The sequence below is a fragment of the Chroicocephalus ridibundus genome, chromosome 6 (genome assembly GCF_963924245.1).
Source record: "Chroicocephalus ridibundus chromosome 6, bChrRid1.1, whole genome shotgun sequence".
Taxonomy (NCBI): Eukaryota; Metazoa; Chordata; class Aves; order Charadriiformes; family Laridae; genus Chroicocephalus; species Chroicocephalus ridibundus.
The window spans coordinates 19,076,168-19,099,144 of record NC_086289.1 but is presented as its reverse complement, the minus strand read 5'-3'; the positions used below and the strand labels follow the sequence as shown (position 1 = coordinate 19,099,144).

Genomic DNA, 22,977 nt, shown 5'->3' with positions numbered 1-22,977 from the left:
CCCCGCCGCGGCGAGCGAAGCCCCCTCGGGGCCGCGGCCGCCCCACCGGGCAGCGCTCCCCCTCGCCGGCGCGGCTGCGCAGAGGGCAGGGGACAGCCCCGATTCCCGTACGCCCGGCGCCGCCTCGGGCCGGCACCGCGGCTCTTCCTCCGCTACGGAGTTTCCGTAGCCGTGTCCTCCGCTGCCCCCGCGCGGCGCCCCCGGTCGCCAAGCACGTTTCCAAGAGCCGCCTATAAACAACATGGCGGCGGCAGCCCCTCTTACTGCCCGCCGTCTGTAGGTGGCGCGGTGGCTGAGGGGGCGCAAGGGCAGCGGGGTCCGGCGGCGCCGGCCGCCTCCGCTCCGCTGCCTCCCGCGCTCCCCCTCCTTCGCCGGGGCCGCGGCAGGGCCGCGCTCCGCCCCGCCGTGCGGGGGTGTCTGAGCGCCCGGCAGCACCCCGGCTGCTGCATTGCCGCGGCGGCCCGGCGCGGAGCGGAGCGGCGGCGGTGGGGCTGCCCGCGGGGTCTCCTCGGCGGGGCTCGGGGGCGGCGGGAGGGAGGAGAAGACGAAGAAGAAGAGGGCGTGGGGGCTGCGGGGCTGCCGTGAGGAGAGAGGCCGGGAGCGGGGCCATGTCGCTGCAGAGCCCGCCGGCGGCCACGGCAGCCGCCGACCTCCCCCCCGGCCCCGGCGCGGGGCTCCCGCCGGGCGCGGAGCTGAACCAGGGCAGCGCGGCGGCCCCGTTAGCCCAGGAGGGCGGCGAGGATGAGGAAGAAGAGGAGGAAGATGGGGAGAACGAAAAGGAGCGAGAGAAGCTGCCGCCCATCCCGTCGGCGTCCAGCGCGGCTGCCGGGGTAGGTCTGCGGCCGCCGGCGGGGCCGGGAGACACCCCCCTCCCCTGCCCCGGCGGGCCCCCGGAGCGGTCCCGTCCCCGCCGTCCCCTCCCTGCTGTCCCCGCTGTCATTTGCTCCATGTGCCGCTCTGTTCGTGGCGGTGAGGGAACGTCATGTTCGTTTTCTTTGGTGCTCTTTTCCGCTGAGAGGCTTTCATTCAAGTTTCTTAAAAATAACAAGTGCATCTGTAAGCAGTGACATAATGAAGCTATAAATTCTCCGTCTACTTATAGTTCTTTAACATTTTACAACGGTCTGCTCTTTTGGGTTAGTCATGACTGAGGGTTTGCAGCATTGTGAATATTCGTTAAGGGTTTTCGGGGGTGGAGGGTTTCAGCTCTTAATACGCTTAATAGCAAGAGAGCTAGCCGAAAAATACTTCTGTATTTTTAACTTTTTCTTAAGTCTCTTCCGGTTTTTATATTGCGTTGAAGCAAAGATGATAAAACATTTTGGTAATTGACGAATGAGTTAACAAGGCTAAAAAAAGCTAAAACTGAGAGAAGGATATTTGCCTGAATAATTTCATTTCAGAAACCTCGTTGGAGATTTTTAATTTTACTGGAGTTACGATTTTCTTTCTGCTGACCATACAATATTATGAAACAAAATTTTCCTGGCATGAGCTGAATATCTTATTTAGCTCAATGTTAAAGCTTGCTGTAACTTACTTCAGTCCGACAACAGAAGAAAAATTTTACCAATCCTGTTGCACGTAGTACAGTTATGAGATTTTAGTTTAACAATTCTGATAAGTATCTGGTACGGTATATGTTATAATTTTACATAATTTGAGTTTAACAGATTAAGTGTCTAATGTTTATGACTGTCATGAAATAATTGTAATTTTAAACAAAGTAATCGTAGGCAAACTGCAAACTCCTTTGAGCAGTTCTGCCAATTTTGTGTTTTGCCTACAACATTGCAACCTTCTGAAAGACTTTCAGCTTTGGAAATCTGTCTCAATGTGGAAGAATCTGTTTGTTCTTGTGATTCAAATACAGATTTGGTGGGAGAAGTCTGTAATGGACAAGTGCCCAGGAGTTATTTGTACCTTTGAAAATCTCCGCTTCAGGCTTTGAATGGCAAATGGCAGTCCCTTACAATAAAGATATGAGTGCTGGTCTAAAATGTGTCAGGCTCGGCTCAGCTGATGAAAATGTGTGCAAATGGGCAGCCATGTAGAATTCCCACTGCCTTAAAGAATGAGAATTTGTTTGTAGCCGGACATCCTTCATGTACCTCTGAGCTGTTGTCCACAGGCATAAGTTAGTCTAAGTTGACCTGCTGCAGAGGAGCTCAGATCCGGCTAGGTGTGATTGTTTGTCAAATGCCCATGGGATTTTGAATTTACAAAGAGCTCCATATGGGTGTTAATAGTATCTTACAGAGAGGGAGTTTTGTGAGCGGATGTAATGGATCTTTCCGTAGCCCTGGATTTCTTTGCTTGTAACTGAATGCAGTTTTTGATCTGAATAGGGAAGGCAGGTATGCTTTTGCAAGTTTTGAGTTGCTGTAAAGAAGTTATTGGACTGTTGGTCTGCTAAGCCCTACTTGTGACCAACCTACGCGTCTAATTCCAGGTCTTTGTGAAGTATGCTGTGAGATTCATCATATATAGCATGATTTTAATACAAGTCCTTGTATTAAAAGTTGTGATTGAACATCAAAAAATGACTGTTAATTAATCAAATTCTCTCAACCACTTTTAAAGAGAGAAATATGTTCTCAGCTTCCTCCTCATTAAACTGGGGAAAAGTTTTTAATGTGATATAACGACAAAAGGAAAATTATTGTCTTTTTTAAAAATATCTTTGCTTATTCATGCGGATTTTTCCCATTAAAGTTCCCTTCCTTTAAAAATACATGCCTGACACAAATACAGTGATATTCCAGTTGACTTTAATTTTCCTGTTCCTCTGCCTATTATTTCTAAAGTTATATCCATCATACAATGACTATGGTGATATAGATACTATACGTTGTCTCTCTATAAAGTGAGCCTCAGATATCTTTGTCTCAGACCATCTCCCCAGATTTTATGTAATTGACTTTTTCTTCAATGCACTAAAGACGTACCATAGATTTGTGCAACTGATGTGGCATGACTAGAGCTTCCTCGAAGGCAACATGAAGGTGCGACATGTCTTTTAAAGAGTTTCCATTCCCTGCTATAGCAGTGGAAAGGGTCAGAATTTTAGTAAGTCAATAGATAACCATGGTATCCTTTTTCTCCTAAGAGCACGTGCATGAAAGATGTCTCATCTGGAGTTGAAGACAGCTGCAAGTTAGTATAAAGGGATTATGTGACTATTACTATTGTCCTTCATATCATGGCTTTTCCTAGCCAAGGGCCATGTGGGATTGTGGAAGAATGGTTACTTCTTTTTTTTGGCTTTTACTTCTAAGGAAAGTTGTGGAGATTAAATTAGTCTATGCATAAATTAATGTGATCATGCAAGGAGTTCAGACTTTTTCTTATGTGCCAAATGGTGATTAGAAATATTGCATAAGGGGTGATGGCTTGGAGGTCAGTATTCAGATTCTGAAAGGAAATTTACGGGAAGTTAACTAACTTGCCCCCTAATAAGAGGAACAAGTAGAGGCTTCTGTAAAGCAAAACCAGTCCTATGTTACACCTTTCAAGATATGAATGGAAGGGAAAATCCTACATCTTGAGTAGGCTGTTGCATTGACAGCTGCCTTTAGGTAATCTGAGTGTCCTCCATGTCTTTTTGCAAAGGGAAGAAAACCTTTTACTCCTCACTGGCCTTTGCTTGCCATGCACATACGGGTCTTGAGTGAGTTATGTTAGGACCAGAGAGTACTATTTTCAAGAAACTCTTCTAGATGATCTTTTTGCCTCTTCCCAGAAAGCTCTCCGTATGTGTTCTTTGCAAACAGTTTGACTTATTTTCACCATTTCATTTAACTTCAATAGTGAGAACCATACATTTATAAAGTATAATGCTAGTACCTCACCAGCTTTATGGAGGGCTTAATGCTTTGGGAAACTTCCACTAAGAAGCCAGCAGAGTTGTGAGTTATTAATATGCTCTTAAAAACAGGAGTAAAGATTCCTTTGATCCATTTACTCCCTCTAAGCACACTCATTCTTTATGTGGAGGTTCGGTTTTCTGATGGCAGTATGTGTAGAGCCTTAGGCTCTAGAGGCTCACTGACCTCCTACAAAATTTTCGAAGTATCACGTGGTGCTGTACGCTTGTCCTAGATTACTCTCCCGGGAGATGTCGGAGATGCTCATTAATGAGCATGTAGTTTCCCAGTATTCTACCAGGGCTTTCCAGTAAAGCCTTTGCCCATGCATTTGCTTAATATTGTTGGAACTGCACGTGGAGCAGCATGAATGGAGTTAAATAGCACGTGCAATTTTTGTTCTTTCTGATCACTGGTGAGGGAGGTGACATTAAGAATGTGTTTAAACAACTGTTCAACTATGCTATTTCAGTGGCATGGATGGAGTAATGCTTAGAAAGATGAGTCGGTCAAAAAGGCTGTCAGAATAGTCTGTTTCATAAAAGCTCCTCTTATCGATTATCTATGATATCTGTTCCCTATTTATCATAATTAGATTCATCCAAGCTCCAGAGGTTTTCTATCTAGAGCATACGTTTTGTGACACAGCAGATTAACCTCAGATCTGTATTTTTTTAAAAGTCCTTTTTCAGTCAATCGTGTCTTGCTCTGTTTGTTCAGGGTCTGTTTTTCTCCAGTCACGTGCCAGGTGATTTTTTAAGAAGCATCTTAATGCTATTTCAATGGTTATAGAACAAAATAAAAAGTTAATATGAAAATTGTAGTGGTAATCACATTTTATTTTTGAATGTTTGTTGCATACAAGGAATGTGGAGCTAGAAATTGAAACTTGCTATTTTTAAAGCCAGAAGTCCTGCTGATTGTTCAAATTTATAATTTGCTGAGTTATAAGCCATGGAAAAATGTGCCACAGTTATTTAAAATTCCTGGCAGTGTACCAGCTTGCGTACGCTGCAGCGTGGCAGGTTTACGGGCTGTGTCATTATCCTCCTGGTGGTATTTCAGGATGTTGTGGTGGAAGTGAAGTGCTTTCCTCAGAACTCTGACTGCATGTCTTAGTGCCAATTTACTCCTCTTAAGGGGAAAGGGAAATGTATGTGTTTAAAAAAATGAGAAGATATTATGTTAATTATTCTAGAATTTCTATTCTCGTTTGGGGAATAACAGTTTTGATTTGCATGAAAACATTATCTCTAACTGAGAGCACAGATACCAGATCTCAAGGAAACGAATCTTTAGGTTAATGTGAGGCAGAAAATCCTGATGTGCAGGGAAAATGTGTATGTTTTCTTTGAGTTGTTCTGCCTTTGCCTCATACCAACTGGTAACTTGGAGCAGAGACTGAAATGAAAATCTTCATCGTGTGATTTCTGTCATCTTGGGCAAGCCCTTTAAAGCACTTATGCTTTGGAAGTTCTCCAGAGTTATCTAACAGCACTCAGTGTCTATCCTGGTGTAATTGGTGTAATCCTTTGGAAGTCTGTTGTGTTACTTCACTTCTGTTTATTGTTAAAATGCTCAACGCTTCTTAGCAAAGGTTTGTGCAGACTGCTTGATGGCAGCATGTAGAGGTACTCAAGCAGGTTTTCTTAGCACTGTGTTAATGATTATTTGTTGGCTAGCCTTTCTTCAGCAGCAGCTGATGCTGATGGTTTTGAATCATTAGGGGTTTTTACCCAGGTAGCCAGTATTTAAATTTTATTAGCAGTTTAGGTCACATAGAATTTTTACCCTGCATTTCAAGTCTTGGGAAATTTATCTAACTACTATTAGGGTTATCTGGAAAAAGGAATATGTGACACTTTCCTCAGTTTAAACTGAGCTGGATGTAGTGATGAATATAAAAGTAGTTAGAAATTAGGATACAGAAAGTGAGAATATTGTTGAAAGCATTCCAATTGTATTGTGTTTTCCTTGCAATAATCCAAGGATAACTTCATATCCTGTAAATTAATAATTGCGTTTTTGCATGTAATGTGAAGGAATGTTATGGTGTCTCTCCTGATTGAATTTGAAACAAACTTGCAGAAGCATTATTTATGTCTTAAGTAGGTATTACCACTCTGATTTAAAGATAAAAGATATTTAAGTATTCTGTGTAATACCTCATCAGTAAGATTACTCTTGCAGTAATGTATTAGCCCTTTATTAGCATGCTGTCATCTTAATTACAGGGGTTGGAGAGAGGAGCCAAAAATCAGTTTTCCACTTTCAGCAATTTCATCACAACTATCAACCAAAAGAAAGAAGGCATCGGAAACAGAAATTCGCCTACGCAACTTGTTATACCCAACATCAAAAATGGTAAGAGAATAATAAAAGCCTTATGTTACTTAGTTACCAATTTAAGAAGGTGCTCAGTGTTCTGCCAATATTTGTATTGTGGTAGTGCCAGAAAATCTAGAAATCTAGATTTCACTAAATTATGCTGTGCTGTACATTGTACAGGCAGCAATATATAAGATAGTCCATCCTCTGTAGAGGTTATGTCATAGAAACAAGTAGGATAAGAAAAACAAATAGACCTAGAGGATGAAATAACCATCTGAAGTTTATAAAGAAAGTTTCAGATTCAGTAGTCCATCTGCAAATACTGTTTGTCTAACTGCAGTCAGATGGCAGTTTCTCTAGAAATTGCATCAGAACTTTGCGGAGAAGATATTTCTATCTCTATCCGAAGGATGGCAGGGATGAGGCAAGCATAGTGCTTTTAGAGGGAGAGAGTTGCTGTTTTCCAGTGAAGATGAAGGCTGGTGATGACACAAAACAAAATTCACGGGCAAAGATTGGTAAGTTCTGAAGAACTTTAAAGGTGAGAAGGAAGGTGGTTGTGGTACAATGAGGTAACAATAATTGATGAAAAGAAAGTAAGTGGAGCTGTGTATTCAGTATGGCAGGCTAGAATCATGAAGTCTGATGAGATGACATTGTGGTTAGACCTGAAATTTTTATTAGATTTTTTTCAGCTAGGATACGGAATTTCAGTAATTTAGGACTTTTGATAAAAGGCTGTACAAACATTTGTCAGGTTTGTACTCTTATCTCTGAGCAGGTCCCCCTCAGCCTTATTTTTCTGTGGTTCTCCAAGTCTTTATAGCACTCAATGAACTCGAGGCTAGAAAGAAAGGCAGGGCATTGACTAGTGAGAGTTTGAAACAAAACCATGGATGGGTATTGTCAGTTTCAAAGTTGTGCAGTAAAAGGTGACTTGTACCTTGCAGGATTGGATCCTTACTAAAATAATCTTTGTATCCTTGCTAGCTATACTGCAAAAGTTAAAAGTCAATACAAGACTTTTTTTTTTTTTAAAGTAATTTTTGTTATAAAGTAAGGAGGTGCTTTCTACTTAAAAAAAAAAAAAAAAAAGAACAGAACCACAATCACTGAAACACAAAAGGCAATTATGTGTAAATGATGGCTCAGAAAGGATTTTGTACTTTGCTCAAGTCATTTTGTGCTACACAAAGGAGACAAAGGTGGCTGGAGATGGCCAGTGAGGAATTCTCCCACTGCTGTGTAACTTAGCAGTGTTAAGGTAGAAGTAGTGTTTTTGAGGGCAGTATTTGGGGTATGGCAAAAGGAAGATGCTGCAAAGCAGGTCAGAGCTCTGCTGATTCTTACAAAGTGCTGTAAGGTCAAGCTAACAAAGCTGGAAGAACAACCTTCAAGTAGCCATTGCTCTCGCCTATATATTTTTAAAGGAAAGGCTTTGTATGTGAATTGCCTGTAAACAATTGCAATATTGTTGGTATCTGAAAATCCTGAAAAGGTGAAATATTTTGGCTTTCTCAGCTAAGGTTATTTTCCTCAGAAGCTAAAAGTGACCTCTTGTCAATATTAACTACTCAGCTGCTAGCCTTTTTAACAGAAACATGCATACAGTTGATTCGTAGACTCCAGGCTACCATCTTTCATTATTTAAGCCTTAATTGTTACCTGTCCACCTTTTGTCTGAATAGTTGCTTAATACAATCTTACGTTATGAAATGAAAGCTTGTTGCTTAATAAAATTTAGGACAAAGTAAAATTAAATCTAGTATAGGGCCAAGAAATGTGAAAAATACAGTATCCTTCTGCAGAATTCATTTCAGTAAACAGAAGAAATATGCCTTCCACCTCCCCCCCCCGCCCTTTTTTTATTTTTGGTAAACTCTTAACACATCTCTCTTGAAGTGCCCTCAGTTCTTGCTGTACTTGATACTGTTCTGGTTGTAATACTGCCTCTCAAGTACTTAATTGTTAATTTTCACCACACCAATGCATGGCAATATTTATTATAGTCAAGAACATATTCTTGAAATTGAGCTCAACATGTAAAATTGAGCAGATATTTTGGTAATTTCAGGATCAGGGTAACCTGCCTATATAAAACCAGATTATTTTTACTGACGGTCCAAGGTGCACTCAAAATTTTTTGATGAGATATGTGTATTCTATGGAAAAAATAACTGAAAAAAACTTATTGGTTAAAAATGCTTCTTTTGCTATTCTGGAATTCAGTAATGATGCTTGGTTGGTTTTTTTCAGTTTATCTATACATGTGCTATATCTCTGAATATGTGTACGTATGTGCGTATACTAGTAATCCTTTAGGTGTGAGTTCAAAGAGTGTTAATTTTTTTGAAAAACAAAAGTCTGGAAAAAGTAGTGGTGGTAAATACAGCATGAAAGCTAGGGTGATGTTTGTTTGCTATGTAGCTACCGCAGAGATTGAATTTGTATAACAAGTCTTCTAATGCGACGGTGATCTAGTATGAAATCTATGTATGAACTAGATTGTTCTAGTTCTTATATAATCTTACAAATACAAGTAAGATTTGTTTGCTTTACCTACTTTGAAAATTTTCACCTGCCATTAGCTGTGTTGGTCACTGTGAAAATAACTGCTGTTCTGAAGTCATTCATCTTAAATTTCCTTGTACTAGTCAATTCTGCTTTGTATCAATGAGATTTTCTTCCTCGAAGTTTTTGATTATTCCCTAAGCAGTCACGCTTTGCTGAGTCTTTTTACTTGATGTAACTGGGCAAACAGCCAGAAATGATTGCTTTTTCTTGTCTTGTAATATTGTGTTATTGCTGCTTATCAACTCAATACATAAAGTTTCAAGTTTCTCCTCAATGGAACTCGAGTGACAGATCTTAATTAATATTTTTGAATGCCAGACAAGCGAATAAATCTATATACAAATCAACTTGAATTATGGCAAAACATACTGAAGTTGACGGTATTTATTAAACATATTACTAAAACTCAGGTTTAGTGTATCTAATTTAAGCTGCATATATTTCAAAGAAAATTGCATCGCTGACAGGGTGCAAGTTACCAGCTTAGCACCTGCAGCCTCAATTTACCGAAATGAGAAACAGCTTCTGTCCACAGCTGTCTCTTCTACAGATGTGAGAGAGTATTTTCCTCGTATTCGGCTGGTTATAAATCAATGTTTAATCCATTTAAGATTGAGAAGACGTAATGCGAGCTAAATGAGAATGACTTGTCTTTCTTAGACTATAAAGATAAGACAAAGCCTTAGTTTCTTTTAAGTCAGTCCATCCTACTTTCAGAGAATGATGTGCAATAGCAGAGCACTTCCATGACGGGATTGTTTGACACCTTGGTATTAATTAATTTAGTATCTATGTGTCCACTTTGTTTTTTAAATTACTACTCTTCTCTTTAAATAGCTTTAAATTCCAGCTGTGAGAGTGGGCAAGGTTCCATATCTATAACCAATGCAATGCTCAGGGGATTGAGGGCAGCTCTGATCTATTATTGTCTGATGAATAGTGGCTGAGTTAAGTCACAATGACAGTGTCTCTGTCATTAGCATGAGTGAAAAGAATCTGCCTTTGGGTTTTGGGGATTTTGTTAGCATCTATTTCCCTGCTGTGATAAATGGAGTAGGCAGCAGAGTAATGATGCTACTTTGATGTTTAGTTAATTTTAAAAAACAACAACTCTTGGAAAAGGCTTAGAGAGTTCTTGGACAATTCATAGAGGATTTCAGTTTTAATACATTGACTTTCGAGGACACTTTTAGTTTATATAGTGTCTTTTATCCCAAATGTACATCATAATTCATATAAATGCTTTTAGAAACGTGCAGTAAATATTGGACTAAAAAAGCATTTTAAGGATATTTGAGAAGACACTGTCAGTAAATGGATGATTGAGTATACTGCATTGGAATATTATTTTTTCGTGTTTTTGTGGGTTTACCTTGGCTGGCTACAAGATGCCCACCAAGCTGCTCTCTTACTCCCCCTCCTCAACAGGACACAGGGAGAAAATAAGACGAAAAAGCTCATGGGTTGAGATAAAGACAGGGAGTCCACTTTCCAATTACTGTCACAGGCAAAACAGACTTGACTTGAGGATATTCATTTATTGCCAGTCAAACAAAACAAAACTCCAAAACTTCGCCCTGTTCCCCCTTCTTCCCAGGCTCAACTTCACTCCTTTGTTCCCCATGCTTCTACCACCTTCCCCCCAACCGACGCAGTGGGGTGAGGAATGGGGGCTGCAGTCATCTCTCAAAACTTTATCTCTGCTACTCCTTCCTCCTCACACTGTTCGCTGCTCTAGCATGGGGTCTCTGCCATGGGATATAATCTTTCCCAAACTTCTCCAACATGGATCCTTCCTGTGAGTTGCAGTTTTTCAAGAACTGCTCCAACGTGGGCCCTTTCCACAGGGTACCGTCCTTTAGGAATGGACTGCTCCAGCGTGGGTCCCCCACGGGCCACAGTTCCTGCCACCAGCCTGCTTGGGCATGGTCTCTCCATGGGCTGCAAGTGGATATCTGCTCCATCATGATCCTCCACGGGTTGCATGGGGACAACCTGCTTTACCATGGTCTTCTCCATGGGCTGCAGAGGAATCTCTGCTCCAGTGCCTGGAGCACCTTCTCTGCTGACCTGGGTGTCTGCAGGGTAGTTTGTCTCCTCTCACAGTGGCCATCCCTGCAGATGCCTTGCTGCCAAAACCTTACCACATAAACCCAATACAATGTTCTCGGATCAAATAGAAAGTAAGGAGTAAAACAGAATGACCTTGTTAAAACACTGCTATTTGTACTTGGAATAGGGAACCAAATTCATTGAGAAGAAATGTTTAAAGATGCTACTGTTTCAGCAGGAATTCTCTGCAAGACAGAAAGCTTGCATTTCCTATTTAATTTATTGGAGAGATTCTTTTAGGAGGCCGTAGATGATCCACAGTCAGCTCTAGCTAAAATTATGTATCACAGTGTAGAAAAACTGACTGGAGACTTGTCCTTGTACATTAGAAAATAGTTGGACTTTGTCGCTGTGCTTGAGATTTTTCTTAGGTGTAGAGAACACCAGTGTTAGTTTGTCTATTACAATAGTTACAATATATATTGTAAATACAATAATGGACAGCACTGCTATTCATGACTAATAGCTACCAGTCATGGAGTGCTTGGTTTGTTGTTCAAACAGCAAATATAACAGGATGACTCTGGGTAACTCTATAATTCCATGACATCCTTTGACTTTTTTCTTTTTTTTTTTTTCTTTTTTGTGGTAGTTATCTTCTCACTTGCTTAGGTTGAGTTCCTCATAGGTTCAGGAAGATGTGATGTTCAGAATAGGCACTTTATTTATGCATCGAACTTTAGAAGGCACTTGGCTTAATGTTCAGAAGGTTGAGTATCTACAGCTACAAAGAGATTCTGCAGAAATTCTGCAGGGCTCATTTCTAAAAATGAAAATATATATGAACTTGGGGTTTTCATGTGTGATGTGAATACTGCTATATGTATACCAGTGCATGTTGCTGATGTAATACCAGCGTGTCTTATGCAAGTACAATATTTTGCTGTTTTCCCTAATACTGAGTTGGAACACAGGTCACCAGCTTTGCTTTTTTTTTTCTTTTTTTTCCTTTTTTTTTTTTTTTTTTTGTCAGCAGCATGGCAGCAATTCAGTTGTGAATATCTGAATATCAGGCTTGGTTTTCTTTCTTTGTTTTTGTAACAGGCAAATAATTTGTTTGCAACTTGGTCCAGGAGCTCATTTATAAAATAGTAGAGGCTACCTTCTTTCAGAAGGCCTTAGATAGGAGACAGTCTGGCCAATTTTCTCCCTCCGTTGGCAGGAGGGAGCACGTTGTTCACAAAGACATAGTTAAAAACTGAGGGCACAATTTCTGTTCGTACAGTTTTATTTCCCTTCATTTAGTCGAAGTTTCCATCACGTCTGGGATGGGCACGTGGTAAGAAAAGTACTTGGATGAGAAGGGGTTTGAAGATGTGTAATCAATCAGTGTGAGTTTTTCTTTTTTTTTTTCCCGTAGTTCCTATATCTGTATTTTACTAGCTAAATGTTTATGTATATGATGGCGTTATATTTATTGTTCCTTACTTCTTTTTTTCTCATAAGTGAGAGACCTACCACCTATTTGCCTCGATGTACGACAAAAGCAGCGCATCTCCATAGATACACTACCCCAAGAACTGAAAGCACCGATTCCTCCTGAACCTTCTCTTCCCATCCGAACCAAAACTGTGAAAGATTTTCAGTAAGTTACACGGGTGTTTCTAGAAGTGCACTTTCTTTCTTTGGACTTTGTTGAAAAACTAATGAACGGCATAAGGTTTGTCTGCACTAGGCAGAATGTTTCTTTATTGTGGAGGTGTTCTTAGGAGGGTATTTACTAAGTCATTGAAAGTGTGGCTTTTAGGTTTTTTGGCCTTGTCACCCACAGAGCAGCATTATGCTGCTCTAATACCTTTGAGTGTTTTACAGTAGGATAATCTTGGTCAGGAAATCATAGAATCATAGAATGGTTTGGGTTGGAATGGACCTTAAAGATCATCTAGTTCCAACCCCCCGCCATGGGCAGGGACACCTTCCATGAGACCAGGTTGCTCAAAGCCCCATCCAACCTGCCCTTGAACACTTCCAGGGATGGGGCATCCACATTGTCTCTGGGCAACCTGTTCCAGTGTCTCACCACCCTCACAGTAAAGAATTTCTTCCTAATATCTAATCTAAATCTCCCCTCTTTCAGTTGGAAGAAGTATTCCTAGGAAGAAGCCCGATTCTTCTATTTTTCAAACAGATGGAGAAAAAATAATCACAGTTGCTCCAAGAGATATATGAGCCATATACTCTTCATTGCTCTTTTCCATGTTTGAAATTTTGTGTGTTCAGTGAGGAGAAGGAATGCTTTTTGATCAGTCGGTGTGTGTATTTTGTGGAAAAGGAGACAGGTATAAGAGAATTTGGCAAGAAGTGATCCTTTGTTGGTATTCAGGCGACCTGAAGACCTGAAATTTTTTCCATATTCGTTTTTTTGTATCTGTTGACTGCTGCCTAATTATGTAATTATGAATAATTTTATTCTTTCAAGTAAAGTATTAAAAATCATTAGCATTTTTGGTCTGTCCCACTGATAACTTTTAAAAAAATATCTTGTACGAAGACATTATCAGGGGGGGCGGGGGGCGGAGATGGGGGACCTGGGATTTGTATCATCGGCGCTGTAGATAGCTAAAATAAGTCTGCTTCAAAGACTGGTTGGCTTTTTTGTTTGATTGGGTTGTTTATAAATGTATGATATTATACAAAATTTGATATATAGATACTTGCTTTAAGAACCAATACTTAGAAAGACTTTAAGAGTAAATCAATAGATTTTGTTGTCCCCTTAAGGAACATGTACAGTCGCATACAAAGATTAAGTTTTATTTGAAAAATTTGAAGAGAAATAAAATTATATACAAATGATAATGAATTTGACTAGTTTAGGAGCCTGCATACTTAAATAAATTAGTCTCAGAAATTTTATCATGTCAGTGTATCTTCAGTGTAATCTGTTCTGCTAATTATTTGTCTTAACATACTGAACTGTGACACCATGAATTAGGATTTTGAATAAGAGACATTGCTCAGGTGTATCAAACACAAACTATGCTTTTTTCTCTTGCAATACTGTGATCTTAAAATGACAAGGAAGATGTTAGAAAGATACTGATATTGTACTTGTCTGTCTTCTAAGTGTGCTGAGTGAGGAAAGCTTAAGAGTTACAACACAGTCTAAAGACTAAGTGTTTGGGAAGGTTGAACCCTTGTGTTACCCATATTTTAATATATTCTTTCTAGGGATGATGTGGAAAATGCTAAGTCATCAGGAGATTGGAAAGCTGTACATGATTTTTATTCTACAACATTTGATTCTTTCCTGGAAATAAATGCTGCATTTAAGGTATAAAATAACTTCTAATACTCTTTCATACTTACAGTGCTTTGTATCTTCGAAGTGTTCACAAAAACATCAGTTAAAGGCTTGCAGCTGGTTACTCAAGGCCACTAAGATCATTTTGTCATGATCACACCTGCCTCTGGTAGACAATCTGTTAGTGCACTGATTTATAGGTTCCAGTTTAAGTAACTAAAATTCCAGTATGTAGTTCATTTTGTGACAATATGACTGTGTAGATACTTTCTACAGAAACTACAGTTTAATAACGTGCAAGCTAATGCAGAGGCCCAGGCAAATCTGGAAACAAATTCCCTGTCCCTAAAAAAATGTATCATATGGGCTCAAGTAGTATAGCTGTTCTTGTGTTGTGATGGCATACTCAGTTTTCCTTGGGAAAGATCATATTTGTGCTTGAAAACTTTCTGAATTCGTGCTAAATTAATATTGCCTGCCTATTACAGGGCAAAATGCGTTTATGATGTTTAATACGGACTGTAGGGCCCGCACCTAGACAAAATAACCCGTGACTTTTAGTTACTTAACAAATATTGAATGCTTACGATTTTGTTGCTTTTGTCTGATGATGGATCAACAACAAAGATGAAAGATGAAAATAGTTGTAATTTACTATTTGAAGTCCTCTTACGTTTTAAAAATAGAATGACAAGGTAAGAGTTACATGAATATTACCAGTGTGTAGGATTACTATTGTTTAGCTTTGTCTTTCACTTACTAATAAAAGCAACTTACATTCTTATGTTTTGATAAGGAAAATAAATAGTTATTTCTGTATGTGTTTTGTTTAAACTTGCTGTTAAACTTTTATTTTTCAAAGATGGCTAAAATATTGAAAACATTTCAAAACCAAAATGCTTTGTGTACTATCTAACTTACAGAAAGATACCAATTCTCCATTTAATACCATTGAGGACTCTGGAATCAATGCAAAATTTGTGAATGTTGTCTATGATGCCTTATTAAATACTGTAAGTAGAAGAAAAGAATTCATGTTTTAAAACATTGTAACAATTATTTCAGCAAAGAAATATGCTAAGAAGCAAATTATACCATAACTTTTTCTCAGATAGGCACGATTTCTGAAGAATCTCTCAAAACATATTTAAAGTGGTCTCATGAGAATTGCCATAGAATCATGAAAACTGCTCTAATAAAAGAGGAGGAAACTTTTGCTACTAGTAATGCACAGTTTATACTGCGGTAGATCTCAAAGACCACTTGCAGGATATGACGTGACTGTGATGGGACACTTCATGGTGGGAAATAAGGAAAATGTGAGGATGGGGGTAGCAAAAAGTAGGTACTGTGTCTAGTAAAAAAAGGACGGGAATAATTCAGAAATTCTATTTACAGGTTTTGTTTAAAGCGTTGAAAGCCACCGTTGGCACTATCCAGGCCTCAACTGATAGTCTGTGAGGAAAGATACTTAGGAGCTCAGCATCATAACACAAGGGTTTCTTAGATGGCTTGAATCACAAGCAAAACAAACTTGCTTGTTTATACAATTTCTTGTATAGACTATGTATAATTACATCAGATATGATTTTTCCTCTCCCTTTTCCATAGCCTCAAGATGTTCAGAAGTCAGTCCTAAAAGGAATAATTAATGGTCTGCTACAAGAATGGAAAGGGTAATTATAACAAATGTTTGCGTTAGCGATGTGCCAGCACTTACAGCTGATAGAGGTTTTGTCTTTATTGTTTTGCCAAAGAAATAAAATGTTCCGATACAATTTATTTGATTCGTAAGGACTTGTCTCCTTTTGGCTGACAAACCTGCTGAAATGTATCTTGAACTCTGTCAGCTGACATCGAACCTCTGAGAGGCAGCCCCAGCCATACATTCCCCCACAAAATGGCAGCTGCTTGTTGCCAGGCCAATCTTTTGGGCATCTGAACTGTGAGATGAATTAAGGAATTTATCTAGAGTAAAACATATTCTTCCTGCCCTCCCCCCAACAGCAACTAGGATGTTTTAACCTAGATAATTCCTTGATCTGAAGTTTATTTCACAACACTGTTCACATGTGGCAAGAGCATAGAGCGGGCAGTGCAGGACGCAGAAAGGGATAGCCTAAAGGCAGGAGGTCTGGAGATGACAAGACAACATTTCAGCAAGAAGTAATAGAAGTGAGAATGCATAGCTTGATCCACAAAAAGATATAGCAAGTGGCAGCATGTTGTTGTGACTCACCTGTGACCCAGCCCTTGGCTATTCCTTTCTCCACCTTACACTACCTTTTCTTTGCTGTTGCTGCATGTGCATTTGTGGTTCTGTAAAAGCCTTGAAGCAGATGAACAGCAAGAAGTCCAGAGGCTGACATGATAGAAGTGCGTGGAGAATTCTGGCAGGAAATATTAAAGATGGGGCAAATAAACTCTTCTGTGGTGTCACCCGAGATAGACAACAGCATGGACTTCCCTCTTACTCTTCAATTCGGAGTTTTTGTTTTGCCTTCTCTCATGTTATGCCACAAAAGACAGATGCTAAAATAGCCTACTGCCTTTAGAGAGTAGTTGGAATCTTTGAGTGTCCTTTTCAGTTTCTGAGAAGGGTAAAGATCCTTAAATATGGTATTCTACGCGTTTTGGCAAAGCAAAGTTAAATTGTAGGGTGCATGATTTCATGACTCTTAGTGTGTGCATATGATGTATACATATGGTTCTGCTTATTATTTCATTCAAAGGCCACGAACAAAAGATGATCTTAGAGCATACTGTATACTTTTACAGGTAAGAAAAATACAGTATTTTTATTAAGTATATGTCTGCTTAACTTATAATCTATAAACCAGTATACTATGCAAACAAGATACTTTGTATAGCTGAGATACTTCACATTTAATTTCCTGTTATAAGAGTGTTTTAAAATATGGAAGACGTGTAGGGTATGCATGACGGGAATGGGAGCTTAATGGAAGACAGCTGATGGGCAAAGGTTGCATAGCTTAAAACTATGAGCTAACAGTTAGACATGTAATTGTTTCCTATTGTTCTGTGAGTTGAAAGAACAAATGTTTTAGCAGGTTATTTGTTCTTATTTCTTCCTTATTCCCAGATTTGCTTTATTGGTATGCTGTAACTCTGATCTTTCCAGAAAGTTTCAATATATGCGCTTCTTTATATTGCTGTAACTTTCTCCAGTGTTGCATTTTACTCAGCAGACTCTCTCCAGTCTATCTGACTGGCAAGGTTGTCTGATTTCTGTCTGTTTTAACCTATCACCTTTGCTACTATAGTTGACTTGCATTTGTAGCAAATTTCCCATTTAAATTTTGCCAGTGTAGATGAAACCTCTCCTTGTGTGGAGAGGTGTTAGCTGTTATTTGAGAAGATCAGATGGTAATTTAATTTTCTGAGACAATAGTTTTCTTCTCTGGGGTGGTATACTAGCTGTGAATTATAAGGAATATATCCTGCTGAAAAGTGGGAATGTCTGAGCTCATACGTAAGATGGAAAATAAGTTGGGATTGATGTGCGGGAAGACAGGAGCTATGAGAATCCTCATAACCGAGATGGAAAGCACATCACTCAGAGGAGTGTAATTTATGTGCTACACAGTAAATGATAATCCAGACAAATATATTGAGTACTGCCTTTATTACCGGTGGGCTTTCTTTTCAAAAACAAAATCATACTTTTACAATATGGAAGTTATGTATTTTTTATTTGACTAGAAGTTGCAAATCATTTTTTTTCATAGGTTTACCACTGTCACAGCAATTTTGTGAATTCCTTTCCTGCGTAATTGTATCGGCAACAACAAACATAAGAAAAAATCCTAATGACTTTTTTCCCTTTTTGCAGTTTATTAACCTAACACATTTTTTTAATCTTTTTCAGAATCCTCAATTTAGTAACACTTCTACTTATGTCATCTATGCTCACTTGCTAAGACAGATAGCAGCCTTAACAGAAGCTGACCATCATTTCCTAGTGCACTGGTCTAAAAAGTAAAAAAAATAAAAAAATAAAATTAAAAATTCCATTTTTAGGATTACAATTGTTATTGTATTTCCATTGATGTTGACTGTTTTATAAATTATATGAAAGTTAATTTAATTACCTAAAGAGGTTGTTTTTGTTGTTTTCAAAGTACATTTGGACATAGTCCACTAAGTGATACTGATTTATAGATGCAAACAGTATATAATGTATAAATATTAATATCTTTATGCAAAAAAGCCTGAATTGCAAAATAACTTATGTAAGTGATTTTTCTATAACAGATGCAAAATGACTTATGTATGTAAAGTTTTTAGATACGTGCTTAAATGGTATTATTAATACAAACATATTTATGATCTTTGTTTAAATAAAGGTTTATCTTGCATCATTTGCAAAAGATGCTGTGACTTTGCTGTAGTGTACGAAAACTGCAAATGAAATCAAGTCCCTGCTTCATAGTGTAATAGAGGTGGTGAGAGACCGTAGTTAGGGCATTAGATTTTTAATTAATTGAAATAACTCTAGTAGCCCCTCACTAATAAAGTCATATGGGGGTGACTGCCCAGAAAGTGGCTTTTAAGTTGGTCTGCACGTTGCCTTCCTTATAATGACTATGCAAAAAGTTCAGTCTGGGGTAAAAAAAAGTTTGAATGTCCCCATTCACAATTCCCCTATCTCCTAGGGAATCTGTTAACAAAGGATTTTGTTCTCTGCAAGAATGGGAATTATATTTCCCTCACCCCATCCTGTAATATGTCTAAATTTGCTTAGAATTCTGGTATATATAATTTCATTTGAATCAGTGTTTACGAATAAGGTTTACCCTCTTGGTTAAAGGATGCAATAGGCCTATTGACGTTTTTGTTCTTTAAATACGTATTAGAAATCTAATCCATTACATAGGAGAGCTCTTAATTAGAAAAAGATGCTTTACTATATCTACACATATATGTGTATTGTTGTGATATTATGGAAGTGGTGCAGCACATAATTTAAAATGTGCACTTGTCACAAGTGCATAAAGTATTTTCCGCTCTGTATTCAATAGGACCAAGGATCTTAAAATAAAAAAATCATAATTACTCAGTAACAAAATTGTGGAGTAAAACAGCTAAGGATTTTTGTTTTCTTTTAGATTACTAAAAGTCAAGAACAAGTAGTGATTCTATGGCTTTCTTTATTTTTTAAATCACAGATTTTAAAAAGCATAGTTGCATTAAAAAGCATAGGTGCACTGAAGAGCATTGCAGTGTGCCAATATTTAAAAGCATGCTTCTTCAAACACTGTGTTTGGAATTTTGTTTTTATGTATAGGACAAAAGCATGTGTTTTTTTTTTTTAAAAAAAATAACATTGAAATCTGATAATATAAACTCTAGCGTGGACAGGGATCACATGAGAGTAACTGCAGCATATTTGTTTTAGGATTTCACAGAAGAGGTTCAAGCAGCTGGTGGACAGGTTACTGCAATTTATTTCTTTACGCCTGTTTCCTGCAAAACCTGAAGAGTTTCCCCCTATGGTGAAATGTACCTGGTGGATTCCATCAGCAACCAAAGTCCTGGCTTTATTTAGTAGGTATTTTTCTTGAACTGTGTATGTATGTTGTATGTATATATATGTACCTTTGTGTGTGTGTATATATATACATATGGGGGAGTAGTTTATACTTCCCCTCTTCTGGGGGAGACTGAAAGTGATGGTGGCACAGTATGAATTACAATAAAATGCAAAAAAGTGGTAAGCAACAAAAAACATCTTCTATTGGCAAGTCTTCGTACTTGCTTTCCAGTAGAGGATAGTTGCTATGCATTATTTTCCCGTAACAACAACTGAAGATCATTCAAACAAAAATCCACAGATGTAATGAATGGTTAAGGATTCCCTTACATTTATAAAAAAAATTGTTTTAAATGTGTAATTGCCAGAATTTCTTTTGTAACTAGCTTACTCCCACAGAAGCATTCAGCATCTAAGAGAAGTTAGGCAATGCATATGCCTCTTGGGTCCAAAACTACAGCTTAAAAGAAGTAAATCCCTGTCCAGTTCAACATAGGGCGCAGCAAACTTGACCATTACAAATGCAAACACCTCCTCCACTCAGCTCCAGTAGCTTAGCGATTAGAGCATTTGCTATGGAAAATGGGAGGCTTAAGGTCGGTCCCTTTTCTTGAGGGGTAAATCCCTTTTTCCTTCCTTAAGAGAAAATGAAACCAACGAGTGAAAACTAATATTGGAATGAGGATGTTTTCATGTCACCGTCAACTTAAAACTTTTAAGTAAAAGCATTCTGCACAGTCCTGCCTGTCCACATCAACAGTTTAGACACATAAGCTCAACTGTGTCTAAAACCAAGATGTGTGTTGTCTGGTCATTTGTGAAAGAGTTGCCAACTCCTTAATTCTGGGAAAAGGGATAAGTAGTAATTCAAAATACAGTACTTTCTGTCTGACTGATCAAAATTAAATTATGTTTAAGTGCAAACAGAGAAAACTTATTAGCTCTTTGGCATTATATGAACGTTACATAATGAGATCGGCAGCTTGTACATGAATTGGTTTTCTTCATTTGGTGAAGTACTTAATATTTGTACTGGTCATTCTAAATGGTATATTAGTTACCTGAGGAAACAGGCGTATCTTTGCATACTGTGTTTGTGCCCCTACCTTGCCATCCCTTTTGCAAACAGGTATCAAACTCAAAGAGAGAATTGTTAACTGGAAAGCACATAGATGTTATATCCATAGCTGTGTTTGAAATTAAATGAAGGTGTTTAAGAATTCCTTCTATCAACCTGTTTTTTCATTGATTTCAGCAGAACTTCCCATTCTTTATCCATGAAACCTTACTTAGTGTATGTCATTAAACGGGCCAGAGTCAAATGGAGGTTCTCTTATCATAAATGGGATTTATCATAAACTAGGGATTTACTGTTTTCTACAGCAATTAATCTGTTGTTGTATGGTGTTATGTTATAGCTCAAATTCTGCAACTAAGACTGAGACAAAGTTATTAGTAGCTGATTTGGCTTAAAGTTTCGGAAGTCACTGGAGCTCTGGATGCCTAGAACACAGATGTGCCGAATCCAGGCAGTATTTTAAAAGACTTTGGTGTTTTCTTTGTAGATGCTGCAAATAGTCTGAACAGCCCTTCTATTATTTCATATACGGATTTCTATAATTCTACACTTGATCATATTGATCTTATGGAAGAATATCATAACTGGCAATGTTATGGAAATTCTCACAGGTAAGAGGAATAATTGGTTGTTTCTTATTAAGTAGTATTTCAAAGCACCACATGTATGCTATGTATATCTATCTTAAATACAGTGTATATATGGTATACATACCTTTTATATGTGTATATGTAGCCACATTAAGTACTGTATTTTATTGGAAAATCATAGTATAGCTACTACTTGCTATACTTACTACTGCACGGATGCAAGATTGACTGTAATAAAACTCATTCTGCCTTTGCAAACTGGAGAAAAGATGTAAAATACAGATGATAGTAATATGAGTTTATTATTTACTGTCATAGACTTCTAAGACTTGGACTGTAGTAAGACTTCTGTCTTACTACAAATGTATTTTAACCTACAGTACATTCATAAAAAGGCATGTTGTGTGCATACTTGCCACTTAATGATGAAAATTTATCTAATTACCTGTAGATATGTGGTTCAGATCATATTTGTTCCATTGAAATCAATTGTACTATTTCTGTTACATGAAAATAAACACACAAGTTAAATCTTTACAAAGCTTGCAAAGGTATTTCTCCTCTTGAGGGGCAGACATTAGTGTGACTTAGAAAGATCTAGAGAAACACTGATTTCATTTCTCTGCTAAAGTTTAAAATCTTATTAATGTTCTCTTAAGAAAAATGTTATTTTTATAGCTGTCTCTTACAGCATATCAGCATGTATCACTCAGTCTTTACAGCTTGAATCATAAGGTCAAAATTTCCCGATATTTCAAGACTTTTCAGTGAGCTGATTTAAGACATCAGCCATCCAAATGTAGCTTTTTGTTTATTGCGTGTGCAATTTTCCTTGCCTTTAGCAGCAGTTGAGGAAAACTTGGAGAGCATAATTTGCTCCACCAAAGCAGGTTTTTTAGGCTAGGCTGCTGTCTGATACCTGATACTCTGCTTGGGAGGGAAGAAAAAAAAACTAAAGCAAAGCACACCATCAAACTCCATGATTCACGAGAGCAATAAATGTACAGTAGGCTTTGCATAGTCTCAGTCAAAGCATTGGAATCTGAATACTGCTGAGCTTCAAAAAAAATTTATTTTTTTCTTTTTGCATTGACACCATCTGGCTGTTTTGGCACCCACATCCAAGCTTATAAAAGGGCTGTGAGATTTCCACCTGCTCCAGTTCTTTTCAGTTAGTTGGGACACTGGGAATCAATATATATCAACACAAAGTTTTCTTGATACATAACTTCTGTAGTTGAAGTGCAGACTAGCTCTATTATTCTCAAAGTTTAATTCTTTTACTCTGTTACAACCATGCATTTTTCCAATTTTACATCTCTTAACTCTGTATTGTTCCAGTTAAAAAACCAAAATAATAAAAACCCCACAACAACCCCAAAGAATCACAATCAAGACTATATGCTTAGAACTAAGGAGGCCAAGTAGGAGCAAGTCCTGGTTTACCTTCCATATGAAATATTTTGAAATACATAATTCTTCAAACTAAGTCGACATTCCTTGGTAAAACACTTTGGATTAGGATTTCCAGGAGACCAAGTGAGAATATTTTTCCTCATTTTCCTCTCTTTCTTAAAGACATTAGAATCCAGAGCTTCTCACAGGCAGGATTCAGGGTGTACATGCAG

At 38.3% G+C, this 22,977-nt stretch overlaps 1 protein-coding gene across 4 annotated transcripts in view; it reads left to right on the top strand.

The window, feature by feature from the left end:
- The first annotated feature begins 214 nt into the window (after nucleotides 1-214).
- Nucleotides 215-22,977, top strand: part of HECTD2 (HECT domain E3 ubiquitin protein ligase 2) — a 42,323-nt gene continuing 19,560 nt past the window's right edge. For 2 of the 4 annotated variants that reach the window (XR_010071646.1, XM_063339070.1), the window contains exons 1-10: nucleotides 215-830; nucleotides 6,101-6,230; nucleotides 12,330-12,468; nucleotides 14,055-14,157; nucleotides 15,051-15,140; nucleotides 15,739-15,803; nucleotides 16,860-16,905; nucleotides 18,017-18,126; nucleotides 19,547-19,695; nucleotides 21,247-21,370. Coding sequence is in view for 2 of the 4 variants with exons in the window: in XM_063339070.1 (XP_063195140.1) it covers nucleotides 609-830; nucleotides 6,101-6,230; nucleotides 12,330-12,468; nucleotides 14,055-14,157; nucleotides 15,051-15,140; nucleotides 15,739-15,803; nucleotides 16,860-16,905; nucleotides 18,017-18,126; nucleotides 19,547-19,695; nucleotides 21,247-21,370 (1,178 nt within the window). In the remaining 2 variants the exon portion in view is untranslated. The other 2 variants (XR_010071647.1, XM_063339071.1) reach the window with 2 other exon arrangements.